Source organism: Ylistrum balloti, unplaced genomic scaffold (genome assembly GCF_031769215.1).
Source record: "Ylistrum balloti isolate Yb309-2 unplaced genomic scaffold, AGI_CSIRO_Ybal_v1 Utg370328, whole genome shotgun sequence".
NCBI classification, from domain to species: Eukaryota; Metazoa; Mollusca; class Bivalvia; order Pectinida; family Pectinidae; genus Ylistrum; species Ylistrum balloti.
In genome coordinates this window covers 366516-393248 of record NW_026782239.1, presented here as the reverse complement: position 1 = coordinate 393248, position 26733 = coordinate 366516, and the positions used below count along the sequence as shown (strand labels likewise).

Sequence of the window (26733 nt, the reverse complement as noted above, 5' to 3'; positions counted from 1 at the left end):
TCTACATTGGGTATCAGTGTCTAGCTCTGTGTGTCTACGATGAGTATCAGTGTCTAGTTCTGTGTGTCTGCATTGATTATCAGTGTCTAGTTCTGTGTGTCTACATTGAGTATCAGTGTCTAGTTCTGTATGTCTGCATTGAGTATCAGTGTCTAGCTCTGTGTGTCTACATTGGGTATCAGTGTCTAGTTCTGTGTGTCTACATTCAATATCAGTGTCTAGTTCTGTGTGTCTACATTCAATATCAGTGTCTAGTTCTGTGTGTCTACATTGGGTATCAGTGTCTAGTTCTGTGTGTCTACATTGGGTATCAGTGTCTAGCTCTGTGTGTCTACGATGAGTATCAGTGTCTAGTTCTGTGTGTCTACATTGAGTATCAGTGTCTAGTTCTGTGTGTCTGCATTGAGTATCAGTGTCTAGTTCTGTATATCTGCATTGAGTATCAGTGTCTAGCTCTGTGTGTCTACATTGGGTATGAGTGTCTAGTTCTGTGTGTCTACATTGAGTATCAGTGTCTAGTTCTGTGTGTCTGCATTGAGTATCAGTGTCTAGTTCTGTATATCTGCATTGAGTATCAGTGTCTAGCTCTGTGTGTCTACATTGGGTATGAGTGTCTAGTTCTGTGTGTCTACATTCAATATTAGTGTCTAGTTCTGTGTGTCTGCATTGAGTATCAGTGTCTGGTTTTGTGTGTCTACATTGAGTACCAGTATCTGGTTCCTAGTTTATACATTGAATATCAGTGTCTAGTTCTGTATGTCTACACTGAGTATTAGTGTCTAGTTTTGTTTGTCTAAAATGAGTATTAGTGTCTAGTTCTGTATGTCTAAATTGAGTATTAGTGTCTAGTTCTGTATGTCTACATTGAGTATTAGTGTCTAGTTCTGTATGTCTACATTGAGTACCAGTGCCTAGTTCCTAGTATATACTTTGAGTATCAGTAACGTAAATAGACAGAGATACGCAATGTAGAAAAAAAATCGGAACTTTTAACAATTTTCTTTTTAAAATTTGAACACATTTCCATTGCTACACAGATATCCCAGTACAGTGTAATTCGTCATTTTAAATGTTTGAACTGAATATTTCTATTTGTAGTGTAACAAGCTATGTCTTACTACTACTACTTGGGACGTCATATATATAAAGATGTTCGAACGAATCGTGGACATCTAGTTTCCTCTGACTCGGCTGTTCGACTATACTTGGTGGCTAACCAAACGCTTTAACCGCTGAACCGAGAATCTACAGTACGCCATCATGTGACCATCGATTTTCTTCTTTTCTGGGGATGCATTTAAAAATAGGCACGAGAGCACGGCACAGCACAGATGATGCTGTTTTAACATAACGATAGAAAGGAAGAAACTATCATGGACATACTATAGAGGATCAGCCTCCGCATCCATATAATATATATATATATATACTGGTGTACTACAGCTTTTCGGATCATAACTACACTGGCAAGCAATGCACGCGCATTAGAACAGTACGGATGAATAGGTGACGTAACTCGACCTTCCTTTCCAGCTCGTGCAGTCATGAGTTTATGTATGAGCCTAGCATCTATAAGGTATGTATTTGTAAACAGTTAGTAAATATAGCACGTTTTAATATCGTCATAAAAACGCGTTTTAAAGATTCCAATGAAAACCTCTTCTGATAATACTATCTGTATTTGTTGAAATCACAGGAACTTAGCACGAATTCCGAGTCCACGGTCCACTTATGTATAGTCAGTATAATACATAGTCTATATATTGACTGTGGGTTGGGAATTTGTGCCTTGTCCCTGTGATTCAATGCAGCCCATTTTCCCTTTTATACTATCAAAATGTTCCTGATTTACAATTGGTGGTTGTATCTCTTGTGTAGTAGCACAAAGTCTATTCGAATTATAATTCCATTTCAAGATACCGATGACCTTAACAAGTTTTGGTTTACGATCCGTTTGCCATTTCCAAACTACTAAATATTGCCTTATTTGATGGTCGTTGGTATGAGACGTTGTAGCAGGAAGACAGGAGGACAGGCCGTATTCCCTTTCTAATGGTCGTAAACATTAACGGCGGAACTACGCTAGGCTATTTTCGGAGATTGTTAAGGTTAGTTACCTTTATGGTGCTAAACATGTCCGACACAGTGATAGTGGATTTATAGAATCGACTTTAACCATTGTTACATGTCAACCAATATTACCTCAAACAGTCTCAATACCAATGATACGTGTCATGCAGTGTTCCTTTCTAAACAATCTTTTGTGAAAATCAATGTCTTCTAGGCAGTATTATGTGTCAACAGATATATCTTCTGAAGTGACATGTGTCAACTAATATTATCTTCTGAAATGACATGTGTCAACTAATATTATCTTCTGAAGTGGCATGTGTCAATCAATATTGTATCATTACGGAAATCATGTGTTAATTGATGTATTGTATAAACACTACTGGCAGTAGTGTTTATTAACCAGTTTACCAATACTAAATGATGATCAATACTGCATATTTACCAAACTTATTTGTTATCTTATATCATAATTGGTGATTAGGAAAATGTGTGACCAGATATATCTTCTGTCAATATTATACAAGCTAGAAATCTAATATCATAATTTGTAACCAGCAAAATGCGTTAAGCAATAAGTAATTTTAATTAACTAATTCCATATATGGACGATAATTGTGTCTTAATTACTATTTTGTGATTTTTAAATAAAAATCCGTCTCGTTTTTAATTGAAACAGTTGTAATATATATTTAACGTTTTATTCATTAACATCAGAATAGTGTGAACAGTAAAGAATGGAGTGATATAAAGATATATTGATAGATACAGAGGAAGTCAATCGTGGAGAGATCGACAACAAATACAGCCATGCGGAAAACCCGTCAGACTAAAAACATTGCAACTAGTGTTTACAAGCACTTGGTACTGACAAGCATAACGTTTAAAGCAACAAAGAAATGAATCGACCCCTACTTATTTTTTCATATATAAAAGATAAAAAAGATAAATAAATAAAAAAAAAACCCGATAAAATTAGGGAAAAAAGAGCTGGTGCTGACTTTCATCCTGTTATATCCACCCTGTGAATGAACGATAAATATTAAATAGACCCGTCTTCCTCTTTTTTCCATAACTTTTTAACCGTTAGAGATACAAACTTCTGCAATATGTCTGCAGCATCACTGCACGGAGTTTTCATTCTGTGCGATGACGTGAACATACATAGATTTGCCTATGATTACACGCACTTGTTCTTTGTCCACGATAGGAGTTTCATACACTTTTTATTTTATCAATTCAATCTATCAGCATTGAATCCTTACTTAATTCGCTTTGCTTTTTCAGTTCTTTTGCGTCATTGCTGATTTGTTTTCACTTTTGCTTTTTGCGGTGATGTATTTTATTGTTTTACAGTAAGGTAGAAAAATAGAAATAAATGATAGCCAGGAGCTTTGGTACAAATATGCAGAAAATATACATACTTTTGGTTTGAGTCAGAACTTGTGTAAAAAGAGTGATTATAACGTTGACTGACTGCTTTCTCCATAGTAGTCTATTAAAACTTGTAATCCTAAAGATATTTTACGCTAAAAACGCGACAAAAGACGTGACAGACTTTCTTTAACAGTAAGCAAATGTAGATTTGTTCATGGACGAAACCACATGCTTATTTTCAGAATAGACTTATTTTTGAGGTCGGCTCGTTTTTGAGATTTAGGGTATTTAGACTGACATCTCCTTCTTAATAACTAGAGACACTAGCATCGCCTCATTCACTTGTCAAGTCTTTCAAATACAATCGAAGACTGGAATTGCACGCTGGGAATTCATAGGAAGTAATGAAAATTAAGTCTTTTTCACGTTGATGTAAACCATAATTTGGAAAGTGTTGACAATAAAGATAATTAATTATTGTAAATTACGTATTTTTCGCGAGGGATTATATCTCGCGTTTATTCGCGAGCAGCATTACTCGCGAATTTAAATCGCTGATTGCTGATGTTGCCCTTAAATAAATGACTTCTGTAGTATGGTACCCTCGAAATCATGTAAGACAGTCTCTCATCTTTCGCAAAATTAAATACTCACGAAAATGAGGTGATTAATAGTATATCTACAGAAGATAGGTCTCCAATTTCCACAAATCTGAATTTTCCTCTTTGATTATCTCCATTTAAGGACTCTAGCGTCTGTGACAATCCGAACCGTATGGTATATTTTACTGCATTGATTGGCTATGCTGTTTCTTATATCATTTTGTACCGAAAGTAGCTATCCACGCGTGTGTCCTTTCGTAATTTTGAGTAAGTTTGAAATTGCAAGTGGTAAGTCCCGCAGGTGGACTTGTGTTCCAGAGATTTGTCGTCAGCCCCCATGCACCTCCTAATGCATTAGAATATTTACACAAACATGTACTTGGCGGTACTTATAAGTCATCCTACAATGAAAATTATGTTTGTAGAATTATGAGGTCAATTAATCTTCCATTAATTTTTGAAACTTTGATTTTCTTCAGCTGTCTACTAATATTGTAGTTCCCTTGACGGGTCCTGAATGGAGGAAATACTGTATAATACAGTTTCCTTGTTATAAATTTGTAATCTAATTTGCTATTCACTTCTGCGTCTTTTGAACACTCCTTAAATGGGTATTGATCGCTGGCGAGAAAGGACAAAAACTATCAGAGAGAACATATTTACTATCGATACATACGACCGATTGGTTATTGATATTAAATAAACGTTGATAATTGTCATCAAATAAACATTTTATATTAAAAACATATAAACATTTTTACATTGAGAAAAATAAAGTGTGTTGATTGGTAACAAATATACGTTTAATGTCAACAAGAAAGAAGCAATAATCATTTACAATAAATAAACATTGATCATTGACAAGAAGTAAACATTGATCATTGACAAGAAGTAAACATTGATTATTGACAAGAAGTAAACATTGATCATTGACAAGAAGTAAACATTGATAATTGACAACGAATAAACATTGATCATTGACAAGAAGTAAACATTGATTATTGACAACGAATAAACATTGATCATTGACAAGAAGTAAACATTGATCATTGACAAGAAGTAAACATTGATTATTGACAACGAATAAACATTGATCATTGACAAGAAGTAAACGTTGATCATTGACAAGAAGTAAACGTTGATCATTGACAATAAGTAAACATTGATCATTGACAAGAAGTAAACATTGATCATTGACAAGAAGTAAACATTGATCATTGACAAGAAGTAAACGTTGATCATTGACAAGAAGTAAACATTGATCATTGACAAGAAGTAAACATTGATCACTGACAACGAATAAACATTGATCATTGACAAGAAGTAAACATTGATCATTGACAAGAAGTAAACATTGATCATTGACAACGAATAAAAATTGATCATTGACAAGAAGTAAACATTGATCATTGACAAGAAGTAAACATTGATCATTGACAACGAATAAACATTGATCATTGACAAGAAGTAAACATTGATCATTGACAAGAAGTAAACATTGATCACTGACAACGAATAAACATTGATCATTGACAAGAAGTAAACATTGATCATTGACAAGAAGTAAACATTGATCATTGACAAGAAGTAAACATTGATCATTGACAAGAAGTAAACATTGATCATTGACAAGAAGTAAACATTGATCATTGACAACGAATAAACATTGATCATTGACAAGAAGTAAACATTGATCATTGACAAGAAGTAAACATTGATCATTGACAAGAAGTAAACATTGATCATTGACAAGAAGTAAACATTGATCATTTGCAAAACGTAAACATTGATCATTGACAAGAAGTAAACATTGATCATTGACAACGAATAAACATTGATCATTGACAACGAATAAACATTGATCATTGACAAGAAGTAAACGTTGATCATTGACAAGAAGTTAACATTGATCATTGACAAGAAGTAAACATTGATCATTGACAAGAGGTTGACGTTGATCATTGACAAGAAGTAAACATTGATCATTGACAAGAAGTAAACATTGATCATTGACAAAACGTAAACATTGATCATTGACAAGAAGTAAACATTGATCATTGACAAGAAGTAAACATTGATCATTGACAACGAATAAACTGACACCTATCAAGTTTTGATGTTCTACAACGAAGGATCGGTGATAAGCAATTATATAGGAATATTGATAATTAACGAAACGAAATAGTTGGTTACAAATGAAATAGGAATATTGCTCACTGTCGAAACGAAATGATTAATTACAAACGAAATAGAATTATTATCGATTACTGACAAAACGAAGTGATTTAATTACTGACGAAAAAGGAATATTGACTATTGACAAAACGGGATAATTCAATACACACGAAAAAGGAATATTAATTACTGACGAAACGAAATGATTCATTACAGACAAATAAACGTTGATCATTGAGAAGAAGTAATTGTTGATCACTGACAACGAGTAAACATTTATCATTGACAACGAATAACTATTGATTATTGACAAGTAGTTAGTGTTGATCATTGATAATGAATAAACGTTTATTTAACAAATTAACGTTGATTATCATTTAGAGAAAAACGTTTATCATTCACAATATATATACACGTTGATAATGATAAAAATATAAACACTGATTATTTACAACAAATAAGGATGATAACTGACACTAATGAAGTATTGATGTTCTATAACGATGGATTGATGATAACAAGCTACAAAGGAATATTGATAATTAACGAAACGAAATGGTTAGTTACAAACGAAACAGGAATATCGACTTCTGACGAAACGAAATGATTAATTACAGACGACAAAGGAATATTGCTTACTGACCAAACAAAATGATTTTAATTACTGCCGAACAAGGAATATCGGCAAAACAAGATGATTTAATACACACGAAAAAGGAATATTAATTACTGACGAAACGAAGTGATTAATTACAGACGAATAAACGTTGATCATTGACAGGAAGTTAACATTGATAATTGACAACGAACAAATAATGATCATTGACAGGAAGTAAACATTGATAATTGACAACGAACAAATGTTGATCATTGACAGGAAGTAAACATTGATAATTGACAACGAACAAACGTTGATCATTGACAGGAAGTAAACATTGATAATTGACAACGAACAAATGTTGATCATTGACAGGAAGTAAACATTGATAATTGACAACGAACAAACGTTGATCATTGACAGGAAGTAAACATTGATAATTGACAACGAACACACGTTGATCATTGACAGGAAGTTAACATTGATAATTGACAACGAACAAACGTTGATCATTGACAGGAAGTAAACATTGACAATTGACAACGAACAAACGTTGATCATTGACAGGAAGTTAACATTGATAATTGACAACGAACAAACGTTGATCATTGACAGGAAGTTAACATTGATAATTGACAACGAATACCAAAGAGCAATATTTTGCATAGATTCTTAGGCACATGATTATTGACAACGGTTGACATTTATCACTGATGACAAAGAAATACTTTTTACTTTTGAAGACCAAGAAACGTATGCAATACTGCGGGAGTGATCTCCTGTATATATTGTTACAAGAATATGCATTTCCACATTTGAAATGACAAATTACATTTGTTTAATAAAAAAAAAATTATTTTAGGTCAGTTAATAAAAATAGAAAAAAGATATTACAAACATGTTGTAGTGGCTGGCGTCAAAAGGGTATTTTTTTCATTTAGAAATGAAACATGTTTTGAAATGTTTATAGAACGATATCTACACACATAGTGTTACCACTTGTTGGTGCTCAGTCTAGAGCGAAAAACACCGTGGCTCCACTACATGAACTCCTCCTGTGCACTACTCACATCATCACACGCCAACACACACGTGCGCTGACGTCATGTTCAATTCTGTTTTTGTTTAATTTGCAAGACGAAGACCTTAATGTGTCGAACGGAATGTGAATCATCTTCTAATAAACATGTTTAAAAGATATCCTATCTGTTCCAAAAGTCTACAGATCTCTAGTGATAACGTATACTAGCGGTGTTATAAAAATAGACTATCTTTACATCAACATTTTTATGTTGGCGATTTGTATAAATAACTATACGCGATAGAGCGAGGGACACATAGCGTTGTAAGCGCACGTACACTGCTCCAAAACGTTCTGCTATTAATAGGCAAAGTGTTTGATAACCGAGATTTTTATTTTGTCGTAATAACGGTGAGCGATTTCAGCACAAGCCTGTTATGAGTTGTGATAACAAACCGTAGTGCTGTTGTATCCTTACTATCACTATTGATTAGAAAACCTCTAAAGGACATTAAATGAAACATTTTATCAGTATGTGTCTGGAAATAAATCACGCACCAATAAGACAGAAAATTGATGTACTTCTACACGATTTCGTTTTGATTTATCTAATACTAAACCATATCGGTTGTTTGTTTTTAATTATTAATTGTTAATCCTATTTATAAAACTGATAAATGATAGGAAAAATACATTGTGTTAATATTAACTGTTTCCAAAATTCAATTTTGGGTACATTGGCGTTACTGGTCTAAGGAATTGAATTTTGCCAAACTCGATTCAAAACAATTGATTTTTACTGGTTTTATTTTTTAACTGTGATTTTTGGTACTACGCTGGAATTGTACCCAATAATTGTTGAGTTTACACCGCTTATATTCATGGAGAGATATAAAGATATTGCAGTTACATTTATTAAAGCAACTCGCAAAGACAGGAGAGAAATATGAAAAGGAAGCAGATGGGGAGGAAGGAGCACGTGTCTTTGGGATACTGTAAATCACTTAAGTTTCGCGAATACTTTATTTCGAGGACTTACCTCTTAAGACATATCCACGGATACATTATTTCACAACCGCTGATCTAGAAATGACTTTAAATTAAAGAATAACAAGCTATTAGAGACCAGGGCTCGTCAAGACTCTGATATCAGCAATCGAATCAATATTGATGGCTATTTTCGTACAAATAATCGCGAGGGATTTGAATTCGCGATATAATGTCCACGCGAAAATAAAACCCACGCGAAATCTAAGTGATTTACAGTAATGGATCAATTATGTAGAAACATAGCGTAAGGCACATATATCTCGAAAATTCCTCCTATTGTATTCTGTGAACAAGGAATCTATTTCACCTTTTGGACTGTTTTCTTTTCGAATAGACTTCTAACTTGACATTGTTTGATAGTTTATTGTTTTGATAGCCTCAAATCACGTAGCAAAGTTTCCTCCATTAAGATACAATGCGACAATGTGATATTGTGATTATATTGAAAGGACAGCAGTCCAATAACTGGTCCTGTTGTCCTGCGACCCACGCGAAATTTAAGTGATTTACAGTAATGGATCAATTATGTAGAAACATAGCGTAAGGCACATATATCTCGAAAATTCCTCCTATTGTATTCTGTGAACAAGGAATCTATTTCACCTTTTGGACTGTTTTCTTTTCGAATAGACTTCTAACTTGACATTGTTTGATAGTTTATTGTTTTGATAGCCTCAAATCACGTAGCAAAGTTTCCTCCATTAAGATACAATGCGACAATGTGATATTGTGATTATATTGAAAGGACAGCAGTCCAATAACTGGTCCTGTTGTCCTGCGAATGGGATTTAACAACGATTCTAGTAAGATATTAGTAACAGTTTCGTTTCGGGTACAAAGGATTAGTTCAAATCTTGTGAGATTTCGAGAATTATTATTCACGAAAATGAGCCTTAGACAATAGGACAATTTGTAACATTTTTCAATCCGTATTTTTCAACAGATGTCATAGCTACTCTTCCGGAACACCTGGTCTTATTCTCCTTGTACTTTTTCACGAGTCTCGGTGTAAATCTTTCTTTTGTTCCTATTTTGCCCTTGTTTTATGGAATTTGAATTTGGATTATCATTATGTTGACATTTTGGTACTTTCTTAGTATCTTAATATGTTCTCGTCTGGCAGGTCTGGGATTTAGATAAAGACTGTGGTTGCTGTGGCCCAATAGCTATTCATCAGAGGGGAATAATGTAGAAAAAAGCTGACCTTTCAGTTCAAAGACTTAAAAGAGACAGAAATTCATTTACTTTCCCTCTTTATCCTACTGGTATTTTCCGCTTCATAAGCACTATTTAATACACTATCTTAACATCTCGCTTTCGGCTTTAAATGTTAGGCATTCGCTCAAGTGGGAATACCGAACAGGGAAAGTTATGAGTTGTGTGTCCTGAACTGTACCTTACAAGTACACTTGTACAAACTAGATATTCTCACCTCGGAATTTCAAGCGGATCATATTTAACTGTCTGCTAATTGTATGTAACAGCTAAATGGAGTCGTCAATGTAATGATTGTTTTACAGGGGACATGACTTACATAGTTAATTATGAGATATTTTCAACGTGTGCACATAAACATATCAAATGTTTTTAAGCTTAAACAGATCAATATCATATACATTCTACGACGCCCTATACTTGCCACATGATACAAGCAATACGAGGTCTCATCATGTACGGAGGAGGGGAAGGGTGTGTGTGCTTTTTTAAAAACAAAATGCTTATGTAAATGCCTCTTCATTTCTGTTGATTTCGACAACGCAAGTGTTAGCCCGTACTCAGCTGGCATTTCTAACGGGTGCAAAGTAGCTGACATTCCTTTTGATAATGCAAGTTAGACAGAGGGAACTCCAAAACCTGATACGAAATTTAAAGGTCATTGCTTTCATCTTTAATGTCTTGAATGCTTAATATTCTAAATAAACCGCTGTACGAGTATTTCTTGTAGCGATCTACTTTTCAATTGTATGGTATAGCATGTAGTTAACCCAGGTTTTCATGCAAGTTAACCCGTGTTTTAATGCAAGTTAACCCTGGTTTTAATGCATAGAACTATTTTGAGTTTATTCCCCGACTACCATATACATAATACTGTATCTTCATTCATTGTTTCTGTAAAGTCACACGTCATCATTAAACAGTTGGATCCAAAATTTCTGTAACGTTTATATTTTTTCTTTAGCATTTGTTTTTTTTTTATTTGTTGTTTTACGTCCTGTTAACCGCCATGGTCATTTAAGGACGTACCAGGTTTGGGTGATGGAAGAACACATCATCAGAGATTTTGTGAACTTTCACACGGGTTAAAACATTGTTGTCTTAATGAACACAATGTAAATCAGACTCCTACATAACATCATTCTCAAATATAAAGCTTTAAAAACAACTCCCTTTTGGTGTTGACGAGAACGTCTTTGTGGAAAACAAAACTTATTTACTTAGGCTTTATCAACTAGGTATATATGGGACTTGGTAGTGTACAGATGTTGTTTACACTGTCTCGTGTAAGATAGTGACGTTCCCCTCGCCGTAATTAATGTTCACATTCTCGCATTCCGGCAACAGAATTCATTGGAGAGATGCGAGGCAGGAGGTAAACACTAAATACACCGTCTAATACAGGGCTCTAATTCAATACATGTAATCAACCCTATTTCTATTTTTTTTCCTTTTTTTCCCCAAAACATTATTATTGGCAGAAAACTAGAAGATTTCGCCATTGCTATACTCTTACTATGTATTAAGTGCCAAATGGTATCACGCTCCGTCACATCCCATTGCACGCAAACTACTCGACAACACATGTTACTTTCTACATGCACAAGGATTTGTGGATCAGTTTCTTAATATTTCGCATGCAACACTAACACTTCTGAGCACAATGATCTAAGAGAATAGGATATATTTATTTACAAGTTTTATTAAATAAAAAAACCCAAAAATGTCTATGCCGGTTTTATGGATTTTGAGGTTTTTTGTTGCAAGGGAGTGTTATCTGTTTGCCGTATATTTGCTCCCGGGATGTGTTTACGAGTTCTTGACAAAATATGAAATAAGGAAAAGTGTATGTTGTGGTGACATTTACTCGACTAATCAATACACCAATGTATGATGTATATACAAAAGTATATATATAGGAAACACAACATGACCTTTTATGTGTAAGCAATCTCTCTACCAATTGGTCTACTGAATGGTTGTCACTGATGTTTATGGTGTCAGAATGTTGTCATACTAGTTAAGCCAGTCTGACTCCAGTGTCTCGCCATTGTCAATGGAATGACGTCACTGCCAATTTACAAAACGCATCTTCGTATTCATAGTTATAGACGTTTTAATCCATGTACAAATATTCTTGTTATTATGGGAATCATCTTGCTCAAAAGACATATGTATATAGCACATTTCAGTACCAATTTAGAATGTCATAGACTAGATCTAAATAGTGAAGCAAAGTGCTTCATTCAGCCGCTTCTAGGACTCTTCAGTGATGCTAAGGACCCAAACCATGGAAATCTAGGAGGTGCTTGAGGGAAATCGAAATGTTCGAAATAAAGTACAAAAACCAAGATAGGGGAGGTACAACAGCCAAAAAAATTGAATAAATTTCTTAAATTTTAGTATTTGAAAAGAACGTCAAGTACATATTGTGTCAGTGTTACAGAACTTCTATAAAAATCAGCTACATCAGTATATAGCCTTATCTAGTCGTTGCTTTACCAATAACTACCTGTTTATATATAAAGTATACCACCTTTGTTATACTGCCGTCATCTGTCCTGTATATACAAAATCAACCCTTGTTATACCGCCACAATTCCTCTTTGTATATACATATATGTAGAATGTTAAATGATGATTTTTATTTCATGAGATTTTATGAAACGATATATTTTATTTTTAAGGGGAATTGAAATCATTAAAAAAAAAATTAAAATTTCAATTGTAATGGAATTAAAGCTAGCCTTTTTGTCACACCATTTGCCATTCATGACGCAACGTGACTGTGCATATCATGACATCACAATCGATTTCTGACTTAAACAGCCTATGAAAAATACTCCAAGGGTATTTAACACTAGTGACACATACGGATATAAATTTTACTATATATATGCATACGTTTCTTGTATCAAGGTTTAATTTTATACGAATAAGATACAACATACGAAGTTGTTTCTATATATCAACGATAGACGACATACCGAATTTATACCATATAGGAACAAATTATCTCATATCAAGGGTTAATTTTGTGCATTATGTCGAGATTTTAATACATTAGATTAAGGTTTTTTTATATCAAGGTTTAATTTTCCAAAAAATATGCTGGACATCGCAGTTCTAGCATCAACATAATGTTTTCTAGCGATAATCAGTGGGAGTGTTCACCATAAGGAGTGACCACATTCCACCTACCTCTGCAAAATTGGGCTTCGATGATGAAGCTTCAGTCATTTTATGAACCAGCTGTTTTATGGCCATAGTTAAAATCCCTATACTTCAATACATAACGACTATATCATTTCTTATGATACAAAGCCACGTATGTAAATCCTACATCATTATTCCACGTTCAACTTACAATACTGTATTGATCAGAGAGACGGGCTAACAGCTTTTCATTACGTAATGTGCGTTTGATGTGTGAAGTATTTTCCAATCAAAAAACAATATAGTAAGACTTGAACCGTACAAATCTAAAGCAAATGTGCTACACAATTGGTAATCTAGAATTGTTTTCAACGTCAAAATCGATTTTATGTTTGAATATTCCTCAAAATATTGGCAAAGGTCCCAGTAAATGTGGGACGGAAGCTTCCGCAGCGAAGTATAGAGAGCCTTAAGTGGCATCAGCTAACCTGTCGAGCTACAGGACTACAGAACGTTTATGTGTATTGATCATCGTGTAGACACCACGAAGAATGAGTCTGTGTATTCAGTATACGATGTTTTACCTTCTTTTATGGTAAAAAAAATTTGTCTTTTTTATTTTTTACATTTATCAGAATGTCTTGAAATGTGATACCGTGGTTCCAGTTTCATCACTACATTTTGGTTGTGTGCTATATTTCCAATGATAGACAAATGAAATTTTAATGTGTCTCGCCACCATACACTTGACAATTTAATATATCTCACAGACACTTACAAAATGAATGTGTCTCGCAGACATACAAATTTACAATGAAATACAAAATAGACAATAGTATGTGTCTCACCAACGTACACGTTGACAATGCAATGTGTCTAACCAAAGTAAACTTGACACATGCATGTGTCTCACCATCAGATGTTCGATATTAACCATTCTTACACACTTGTGGCTGACTCCATGCCCTGCCACCAGTAAACAAACGACGTGATGTACAATCCTCTTGGTTAAATTTTCACTATCAGACAATTCACTAATTGCTTGCGTTACCGTCAACAATCACGCCAACATTTTTGTGTCTTATTTTCCATTTTCTTTTTCACGCCTATGTGTGCTTAATATTTTAACATCAATTTAAAAGGAAACATGCATTGCTTTTGCTAAGTCCAACCCAATTAGCCAAAATTGAATCCAATCGATACTCCGGCATTGAGCTGTTGTGATATTTTGTAGGTGACGGAACTTTCTAGTTCATTATGATATGTTTGCTTTCAATATCTTTTCGATTCATAACGACCAAAAATGTTATAAAATCATCAATATTGTATATACTTACATCCCCTCCGCATATTACTGGCTTTTGGCGATAATCTAAATCTATTTTAACCAAAATAATTATTTGCAATCTACAGTGTAAGACTTGGCCATTTCGATTACATGACGTAGCCGTTTCATTGCCAATAAAAACGGCGTGTTAGTAGTCACATAATGAATGTTTTTTATCATACCATAAATTGCAACTCCTACTGGTTATTTTATAAAGAATCATTGTCACAATACCTTTGCTACAATTAAGCATGGATATGAACGACTAAAGATAAAGATTTACAAAAGATGAATTAGATAGTTTGATAGAGCATAGCCGAACAATGCGTTTAATTGCATCAAGCAGCTTTTTCGTCTTTTTAAGACTCAACAGTGATGATAATTGTCTAAACATTTACGCCTAGGAGGCGACTGAGGAAAATAAAAAGTAATTTAAAAAAAGTTAAAATCTAGACGGGGATGTGCACTAACCACATGATTTGATAAATTTCGTTATTTTCATATATCAGATAATCAGAACTATATCCACATGTGACATTTCGCTCACAGTAATATTGGATTATTTATAAATGAGAGTGGAATTCTGCATGAAACTATATCCAAATTCAGTGAGTATGATTTACTAATTATGTAAAAAGCAACAAAAATCCCAGGTGTTGTCATCATAAAACATAATGAAACATATCATAGATTAGATTTATGTATTTTTATAATGTAAAATAATTATTTTTGTGAGTATTTCATTTCTGTTGATTGAGAAATCAACAATTCCTATTAACCCACAAAATCAAATAGCAACGAAAATTTATTTCTTATAAACAGAAACATGAAATTTTAGTCCGACGATTTAATTGTTTATCCTGTGTGTAGTTGCTCGCTAAAAATGTTGTATCTCCATACTTAGTAACAAATGGGTCACATAACTAGTCCCACAGTGCGCTATTAGTGTTCAATCATGAACCAGCCTCTGGTTTCACAAGATTATACAGGAAGCTCTGAACTATAATCACCTGTTAACACAGCATTAATGACAACATGCTTATAACCACATGAAAATACGGATCTTGACACTCGTAATATAGAAAAAAAAACACGGTGTATGTAATAATTTCGGTGAAAAGTCATTGGTAAGAGTTTCAGAAACATTAACAACAGTGATTTACAGTAAAGAATTGAAAAGATTTAATAGTGTACTCGTATCTTTAAAATCTGTCTTTGAATCATTTTCTGATAGTCTGATTCAAATGAAAGGAACAGTAAAAAGGGAAACACAATAACGGAAATATTGGAACACGGTATTAACAATATTTTTGCTTTGTTCACTTTATCCCAGGTCTTATTCTGGTGCTCTCTGACTCCCCCCTCAAATTAGGAGTCGTCGTTAACAACGTTCGTGGCCTCAAACGATATACTGAGAATTTTCTTAAGTGTGTCTCTCACCTGATCGATCGACACCACTGTTTATAACAGACTTCCGTGTAAGACAAAATAAATTCAAATAACGAGGCAGTCTGTCCGGAAATACTGCAGAATGTGAGAGACCACTCGAGGCGTTCCCGATTTTATTGACCAAGAACCGAAATTACCACTGGCATGGGACTCTTCGAATCATCGATATTTTCTGTTATGTTTTATTTTCTCTGTCGTCTCTTTGCTTCTTTCTGCATTCTGGCGTTTCTGTTGTTAACGTTAAGGTATACGAGTAGAATACAAAGCGGATGAATAATTGATAATATTCAATTTAATATTCATTTTGATTTATGATTAAAAAATCAGATCGTCCCAATTTAACGATAACAAATTGAATTATACTTACAACTTGAAGAGAACTGTGGAGATTTAGTTTATCATGATATGGAGGCGTAGATATTCAAAACAACACACGAGTGACTGTACGCCGAGATTCAATGTGTCCTTTTACATATTTTGGTTGTCAATCTATTCCAGAGAGACAGATGCATGCTATATACATACATATGACTAATTCGCCGAGAACAGTTTTCTGCAGTGCAACCTATTGAGTCACGAGCAACAAATGTTTTAATGATATTCAACGATTCATCAATATAATCTCAGAGCTTTCGATAGTAAGTCGGTGGACCTAGAAAGAGATAGCAATTCTGTTCGATAAATCGGTCAGCCACCGTTCACTATCAATTTCCTATCTAAATAGAATCAGAGGCGAAAATGTGACTAGCATATTATTGGCGCCGAATAAATTTACTAATTTGCGTGGGTTTTGGGATTCTTTTACAATTCTTTTCAACAATGATGTAATTTGAAATATAATATTTCCTTCATGCAGATATTCTAAAGTATCTCCCTATTGAACAATACCTCTTGTTATTAAAGCTTATACAAAACCATTTAGTATGATAAATCTCAATACTGTATCTTTCACTTAGGTTATAAGACCAGCCCATGCATTCGTTGTGTTTATTCATTCCACTGGAAACCACTCCTTGTCTCCATGAATCTAATCCTTGTTTTTCCCAACGGAAAAGATCTTTGGAATGCTATATCTGTAATGGAATGTGCCGGAGACGGATTGTGTTTAAGTGTTTTTACAAGAAGACAACTTTCCAGATTAATTTGAACAGAACATGCTTACAATTGTATTGTATAGCCGGGCACAGAAACTATTCGATAATGCAAGACCGTGTTGAACGTATAAACGATTAGAACGAGCTTCCCTAGTGAATCTCGGAATTAATAATCAAATAAATCAATTTTACTGTGCCGCTTTATATTCATTTCAGAATAAAAGCTCGTCTGTGTTTAAATAGAACGTTTGTATATAGTTATTTTTGATAAAGATTGACATACTTAAGGAATATCATTTCAAGAGATTTACATTTTTGCTGCAGTGTTTGCGAGGATTGAGTCAAACTGCTATGAAAAGTAAACATCAAGAACATATTGTAAATCAAGAAACTCACAAGTTCTGTCATGAATTCAGCAAAACATACATGCCTTCAAAAAACTGATATAAAAGGCCCTGTCTTGATGACCTTAGCGAAAAGTACTTCATTTTTTATTGAAACGTTTGATAAACCTGCAAAAATTCTATCCATCAAAAAGCATCATTGAATTGTGTATTTTTTCCAGATTTAACCGTCGCGCAGGTCAAAACTTATGTTTTACAATGCTTTAAATATTTGCGGTGCTCGTACTTGGCAACTTATATGATTACTTTTATTATTGTGCAAAAATGTAGGACAATTAGCTTCAATCTTTCTGCAGAAATACTATACTTACAATATTAGAATTATTCTTTCTAACCTAGATGGTGTTTTGGTGTGAAGATATAATATGACAACGCCATGTTATATAAAATTGTTCTTTATGTATGATGATAATTATATCTTCTGACTAATAATGTAGAATCAAATTATGTAATAAAAATACAGTAAATTAACACGTTTTAAGATGCATGAGGTTTATACGTAAAATAACACGAAATTGTATGAAAGACACACAGGTGAATAGCACCTATAAGCAACTGCATGATCTACATATATACAAAGTATTCTAAACATACAAAGCTCGTGTTATACACCTCATCCATCCCCCCCCGCCCCCCTTTTTCTCTAAACTTGTTTATAGTTGTTTCATTGTTATTATATCCTACTGCCACCTTGTAAATATAATGTGTGTGTATTAATATGTTTGGAAAGGGCTCTATATATAAGTTGTAAACCCAATCCTATTGCTACTTATGTGCAATAAAATATGTTTAAATCAAAGCACCTTTAATACAATTATAGATTTAGATACTGTAGAGCTAAATAATGAAATAAATTGCACCATACAGCTGCTTCATCCATCTAGAACTCTTTAGTGAAGTTGAATCCATAGGTTGAAATGAATATCAAGTGCCAGGTAAACTAGCTCCGGATTACAAATGATAAATGTGGGATGCAAAATGGGGCCATTTTGTGACCGCTCAGGGAGAAGATAGTGATTTTTGGAAAAAGGTCAGCTGTATATATTATGCTTTTCAAAACATCAGATTTTGTGTTGGTCATAGATTTCTTGGGGAGCAATGTCAGGAGATGTGAAGTAAAACAATGTTATTGTTCAAATTATCACAAACATGATACTAGGGTTAGCTTTGTTCCAATTCTGTTTTCAGCTACCAGACCTTACGAATTAAGTCGGTCACGGTAACGTGATTTATAACTGGCCTATTTTCACATTCACATACGAAGTAAAGTGGAAAATATTGTTATATGAACAAATGAATAATAAAAAAGATAAAAAACAAACTAAAAACAAGAAAATACCAACATTTCAATATAATCATCGAAATTCAAACTCTGTAAAACTAGGGCAAAATATTAACAAAAGAAAGAAATCATTCCATCGACATAAATCAATGTCATTAAGGCATGATGATCGTGTTTGACACCCAACTTAAGGTCACGGATAAACTCATTTTCTCTTTTACAGTAACTAAAGCGCCATGTCCGCATTAAAGCTAGACAGGTCTCTCGTTACAAAATATCAATACCATGCAAGGTTTCGCAGACAATAAATGACAGACATCGACTTGTAAATTAACATTGTTGTAAAGGACCTAGACGGGATACATAAAGACCAGACGTCTACAGATCATTTAAACTTAGACTATATATCATTAGGAAATGTAATATATCTCGGAATTTTGTTTTGATCTTGGAGTGAGGCCTCAGTAGCATCATTATAGTGCTTTCCGCGGCAAGAAAAAACACCTCCTTTTGTGTGAGCTAGGTCTTTTAAAAACCAGTTCAAGACAAGGTAAAATTTTGTTCAATTAAATCTGTTTGTAGAATAAAACTTTGAATGAAATCGCTGTTTTTTTCCTTATGAAACTTATTAATGATGCAAGGGGCCTGAAAAATTGGGACATCGAGCAGAGTAACAAAAATCTATAAAGGTAATTAAGTAACAGTAATAGAGATATGGATGTGCACAAATACCATTATGCTATATATTTCGTGACGTCAGTATATGTGCCACAAGACTATTTATAGATGCAAAGATAACATTTCTAATAAAAATATTCGGTCAGATATAACGTGTCGTTTATGGGTTAATAATTTGGAGTGTTCATGTCCCACATTCGAGGATTTGCTTAACCTTCAATCGCCGATGACTCTCAAAAAACAACAGCCTTACTTATTTTCTTGTAGTTTGTTTTGAAGGGGAAGATAATCTCTCTCGTAAACAGGGCCTGTAGGCTTCAAAAATTAACGAGTGAAATAAATGATATTGAATAATATTTTGCTGACTGTGTAACTGTTCACACAAGAAAAAAAAAACATCATCACTTTGATAATCATTTAGTAGACAAAGTGATAGTGTTTTGGTGAAAGGTTTTTTAAAGATCAGTATCCACAACGTTCAAATAAGCAGAAAACACTTACTCTTGTGAAACACCTGGTTTATTATCCTTTAACTTTTCCAGGAGTCTGCATCTTAATATTTCTTTTGTTAAAAGTTTGCCCTAGTTTTATTGAATTTAAGATTAGGCTATAACTCTGTTGACATGTGGGTATTTTATTTGCTGTTTTCATTAAGGCACTTTGTTAGTGTGATCATTTTCATTCTTTTGTTTAAAGACACATTATTGAGGTAGCAGTACATAGTTTCTCGGTGTGGCCATGGGCGATACTTTTGATCATTGTATTTTCCCATTATAAAGATCTTAATTAAAATTACAAAACGAATCCTTGCTAAAATTGGTCTTGCATGTTGAAGTGAACATGAGGTTTCATATTTTTCAGAATAATATTTTGCATTGTGTTGGAGATTAATATTCGTGCTGTCTCGAATCTGTGTCTACACTTCAAAAATAACTTTACAGGAAATGTAATTTCCTTAGTGTTTACACATGGTCATGTTCCGAGTTGGAATTTACGGAAATGTATATGCTTTATTTACATGACAGTATCCTAGTTTAAAGAAAGGTGTTCAGAAATAGATTTAAATTGTAGTGTTAGGTTGTAATCAATAGTAGTTTTGCACTTTTAGCATTTTTTGAGTTGGTAACCATGACAATCACACGTCAGAAAGCAGGGGATATTTCATATTGACACAACCTTTATTTCTCTACCTTTAATGTAATTGTTATGTAGATTATACATACATATATATATAGATATGTTTGTGTAAGAGTGTATGTTTCATAACCAACATGTTATACATGTATGACCAATAATTTCAGAAAAAGTACAACTTAACTGTTTCCCGCTACCTGAATAGTTACACCAAAAGTATACAATTTTGTGAATTTTCGAGGGACTCTGTTTTTCGCAATCAGCCTCTAAAACACATCTCTTTCATCATTATGATAATATTTTTTTCTTAAAATAAGACAAAGCCACCATTGTATCAATAGAAAAAAGTTTAAAGATCAGAAAGACAGGAATGCGTGTGGAAGATTATCTGTTCATTAAATAGTGTGCATTAATCATTGTCTTGGACAGTCTAACTAAGAACTGTTGTGTTTATCTCTGATTTAATACACAATAGAATATAACGCTCCATTTACACTACGATAATTGTCATACACTGCCTTCAACAAATTAAACAGCTGCGGAACTACCACTGAAATTAATTGCACCAACAGTATCATTCATTTATATGTATGTGTATATTTTTCTAGAACATTCTTAAAAAAATAATGTTAAGAATTTTAAAACTTTTAGAACGATTTGAAAACAAAAGGTAACACGAGGTTGACTTGTGAATCGCCCTCTTTAAATATCTAAATTATAAACCGGTGAAATGAGTTGATATTCAAGGTGGGGTTTATTGATTACTAAGACTGTACAAAAGACATTAAGAGAGTAGCACGTTTCAATACAAATTGAAATAAGTAAACAGTAGAGCCAAACGATGAATTAAACTGCATCATACAGTTTTTTTTTTACTGTCTAGGACTCGTCATTGATGTTAAGAGCATGCATTTTAAACCTAGGAGGCGACTCAAGAAAATCCAAAGTGATCAAATTAGATCCAGTTACAGAGAGGCACTAGACATACACAAACCCTCTTCCAGTTTAACGAGGTTTTAACGTTTGTGTAGACTGCTTCTTCAAACAAACACTTTTGATTTGATTTAAAGAATCTTGATTCACATTATGTCTTAAAATTGTGTCTTGATACCATGCTTCATTTCTATAGAACAAAACCTCGATACAACGTCAATTATTTGTCCAAGATATTCTGTCCCTATTAAATCACATTTAAACCTCTATATAACGTCATAGTTTCAGGCCCTACACTGATATAACGCCCCTCTTGACATTTGCCATCTCATTCAAAACCAATAGTACTGACATCATTAATAAATCCCTCGGTTTATCGCTAAATCTCGCTATAACGACAGTCAAATGCCGCGTACAATCGTTTATTGGCCGCACTTAATAAAACATGGAAAGGACTTTACGATCCAGTCAATTTTTTTTGATGATCAAAGAACCAAGATAATGAATTAGCATGTTCTTATCATGTAGGTCAATCTGAGATAATTAGAATAAATGGCTTTCGGCACACTGACGGTATAATCGGTGGGTATTTTTAGATCTATAGAACTGCACTATCTGGCCATACGAGGATACAAATGGGAAACACACGAAACTGATCGAATCGCGTCATTAACATTGTCAGATTAGTTTGCTTGAGGTTATTTTAGCCCTTAGAGTACATCTTCTTCAGTTATTTTATTGAACACTACTAACAGCAGTCAAAGCCTCATAGTACACACACATTGTCAATGTCGTCTTCTCAAATATGTCAAATGTACTAACATTTAATTCGGCATTACTAGGTTCTAGCTTTCGAAAGGGGAATGTGGTAATTTTCATTAAAAATCTCATTTAAAAATATATTTGTGTTTTTCAATGTTACAAAATACAGGTAGTTGTTACTTTTTAAAGCAAAACCTGCATTTTTAAATATTTGTGTTTAAAGACTGAAGAAATCTAGTTGTTTCACATAAGTCATTGAGAATTGTAAACAATTTATGTCTCTGTATAAATGGTTAGGGTAAGCAAGTTTGTAATTCTAACCCGAAACGTAACAATGGGCATGTTTTAAATTACGTGCTTAAAATTTGTCGGTGGGCACTTTACAACAGCATCCTGAAAATCTACATACACTTATCATTCACATTAAATTCTCTACAAATTCAAGTACCTGTAAATTCCCTGGTGTAACCGTACTCCGAAATATTATTCTCTGTATTGCACAACAAAACAAATTCACATAAAAAATATCGTGCAAAAAAGAAAGCATACATGCGGTGTCTTCTTTGGCATATCAAAAAGTCTTTGGTCGCGTTAGGCGAAAAAAAAAACAACAAAAGACAAAAGATGGAAATCCAGATAACTGCCGCAAACCTATCTGATAAAAAACCAGTATCTATTTCAAAATACCTTTCCCTTTGTGTAAGTACAAAACAGGAGTTTAGAATATTTTATTTTAGGTATTTTTGCTCACTATTTGTGTAAATCAATGGTGTTACTTTCCTTCGTTTTTCCCATCACTTGCTTTATTCTTCGATCTTTTACTCACCATGAAATGGTAACAATTTTTTTTAACTATAGATGTCAATATCCTTAATTAAGTGGGCGTGTAAGCGTTATGTTGTTTTTTAGTTCTTGTAGAATGGATAAATAAGTAAATGAAAAAATAAATAATTAAGTAAGTAAAACAAAAATAAAATGGTTTCTAGGTATAAGTTAAGGTAAAATTTAATCAAAGATTACGAAAGCGTCTTTAAGTACTTAATTGAACGTAGATTCCACAAAACAAGAAACTGACAGATATTCCTGAGAATTTGAAGAAAAAGAAGAAAATAATGTTAATTGATGAATAAATGTGCTTTACGAAATTTGATTGATTGTAATTCCTAACCTCTTTTTTACCTTTTTTACAGGAAAGCGAACAACAAACTTTTTTCAAGATGATGACTGAACTGAAAACAGACTCTCTCCGAGTCATCCCAAGATCCCCGCGTTGCAGCACGGCCGATAACCTACTCAGACTTACACTTAAGGACCATTATGACGTTACAAGGGAGCTTGGAAGGGGCACGTACGGTCAGGTGCTTTTCGCAAGGTGTAGAGAAACAGGGAAGAACGTTGCTTTGAAAGTGTTGTCAAAGAGCAATACGAAGCTGCGTGAGTTTGAGCGCGAATTTCGCTTCAGCTACTTTCTTTCGCCTCACTCCAATGTTGTGGACACTTACAATGTGGCGTTCGAAACCAGAACAGCATTTGTCTTTGCGCAGGAATTTGCTGCGTATGGAGATTTATTTGAGAAAATTCCTCCGCAACAAGGAATGGCGGAAAATGACGTGAAAAACGTTATAAAGCAGGTGTCGTCTGCTTTGGATTTCATGCACAGCAATGATCTCGTACATAGGGATATAAAACCCGAAAACATTCTCATTTTCGAGCCAGATTTTCGTAAGGTAAAGCTAACCGACTTTGGTATGACAAGAAAAGAAGGACTCATTTTACGTAAAGTTAACGGAAGCATACCATACACGCCACCGGAAGTGTGTGAAGCGGTTAAAAACGAAAGTATAACAGTATCTTCCTCTGGTGATGTTTGGGCATTTGGGGTGTTGTTATTCTGTATGATGACAGGAAATTTTCCTTGGGAAAATGCGGAAATAAGTGATATATATTATAATGAATTTTCGCTGTGGCAAAGACGCAAATGTACAAAAACACCTTCGCAATGGAGAAAATTTACACCAAGAATCCTCCGATTTTTCCGTAAAACTTTGGAAGCAAAAGTAGAGAGGAGATGCGATGTAAAGGAAATTAAAAAATACTTCAGCGATACTTGGTTAAAACCATGTGCCCAATCAATATCCGATGAGACAGAAGAAGATATTACTACCGATGCGGACAATATCAATCCACTCACTTCATTTCTACAAAGCCATGGTATCGACACAAAACTAGACGAAAAGCTTCGCGAACGAAGGATCTCAGAATGGTTACTGGCTCTTTGAACCCGACCGGTTGCCGTGTGATACAGATAATGAAGGAGGTGTGATACTGATATTTAAAGTTTCGGTCTGCTCGTCTGGTCACCATTTGGTAAAAGAGATAAAATCTGCGATGGTAAAATCTGTATGAAAATATTTGATCGACAGTCATGTAGACGTTATCAATGTGTCTAGTCGTCCTACTGTGATATCTGATCGTCCGATACGGATGATATCGGCATGTCTAGTCGTCCTGTGATACGGTTTTTATAGAGATTTCTAATCTGGAGCTGAGAAGGTATTTTTGATTACACAGTTATACGGATGTTTCAATGAAATGAGCAAAAATCGATTAAAAAGGAAGATTTTTCCTAATGTGAACATGCTAGTATTAGTTTTACCAGAAAATGCAAACTATCTTACTTACAAATGATACTGATAAAGACATCAGTTTCTGATTTCCCTATCACAATCAACACTATTTCATTGCATGCCAACGTAATATTTATCCAATATGGGTCGCTTAAGTTGTAAAATTATCTACTGTAAAAATAGATATGTTGAAAAATCATTCAGAATTATTTTCAACGTACTGAGCGAAAAACAGGGTATTTATAGCAGCCTTAAAACGGTTAAAGAGGAGATGTTTTACGTTTAATGTAGCCATCTCTTAATGTTAACGATTAAATTTCAGTTTTCCCATTTCAAAAGATGGGAAAACAAACTAGCTCGGGAAACATATTATCATTGCTATTCTTTAGGCCTGACGCTTATAGATAATTAGCGTCAGTTTGAATGTCGACATTGCTTCTTGAATAAATGTTGATTTGGCTTGTTAAACCATTCCCAGTAAATTTCATTTTTCCATTGTCATTTGTCTTTAATTTTGACGGGTCATGTGACCAGACCAATATTGTTTTCAAAATAGAAGAGTGGACAGCTTTAGACTGTTTGCAATTTATAAACGTCTGTATATACACACATATATGTATATATATCATCCGGTGCTTTATTGTTGCTTGTCATATACACAAAACTATCGCAATAAAGTGATTTGTGCAATAACGCTTTTGCAGCGATGAGTATTAAAAGTGCGAATTTATTTTGTCTCAACAAAAATGTCTCTGATATTAAAAGGTATTTATAGCAATGACGTCACTTGTGATTTGTTTTAGGTCCGTAGGTACATGGATTGACCAGCTGTTGATATTCATGTTGTACTGATGTTTTGTTTGAATAACAAAAGAGCAATTTCATGCTATTTTAATCTATGTTTAATTTGAAAATAAATAAATATACCAAACGCCTAATACGGTATATGTTCCAATGACTTAATAAAATTCTCGTCATAAATGTTTATCTGTGTTGTGCTTGTAGTTATTTAGGGAACAGTTTTTTTTATAATTTGGGTTGACTACATCATTACCTTGTTATCATTGTAATAACACCCATTTCAGAAATTGTGACGTAAAGTAACGCCTAACAGTGCTTTGGTTGGCCGAAGATTCCATCGTCCAATCGTGACGTCATATTCATATAGCGTCATACGCATTTTGACGTCACTCAAGATAGGAGTAGATAGGAGAATGTTATCAAGGAAAACTTAATATGAGTTACATTAAAAGGTATTTTAGTTAAGTGACAAATTATTAAGAAATTTATAATACAATAATACAAATTATTTTTTTGATTTTTTTTTTTCGAATTAGAGAGATGAGGTAAGATTAAAATGATCATTTGCTTGATTCTCGCATGAAAAGAAAAGTCATGCAAGATCTCCTACTTCTGAAAATTTCAAAGTGAGGAATACCAGTTATTGAAGCTACTATTGAAACTGATACAATGATGACAACTGGGTAAAACTATCGAAGGAATCCTTACAAACATGAGTGTGAATTATTTGCCAAAACCTTTATAAATTCACACCGCGAACCAAGAAGCTTGTCTCCTGTCAACTAAAGCAAGTGAGATAAAGTACCTAGCCTAAGGTACAGAGACATTCAATTTTTGCGGTTTTATTAAGAGCTTGAATTAAAACGGATTCCTTATAAAACGGACAATGGTTTCTACTAGAAATGTTATTTTCAATAGATTTTCCGCGGTTTTACTGCAATCTCAAAATTTCCGAAAAATAGAAACTCTCAAAAATTA

General features: G+C 33.7%; 1 protein-coding gene across 1 annotated transcript; it reads left to right on the top strand.

Moving 5' to 3' along the window:
• The first annotated feature begins 1313 nt into the window (after nt 1-1313).
• On the top strand, nt 1314-25904 carry LOC132553444 (serine/threonine-protein kinase SBK1-like). Its single transcript, XM_060217689.1, has 2 exons — nt 1314-1576; nt 23518-25904. Exons 1-2 carry the CDS (start codon nt 1553-1555, stop codon nt 24604-24606), a joined length of 1113 nt encoding a protein of 370 aa, XP_060073672.1. The 5' UTR covers nt 1314-1552; the 3' UTR covers nt 24607-25904.
• The last annotated feature ends 829 nt before the right edge of the window (nt 25905-26733 follow it).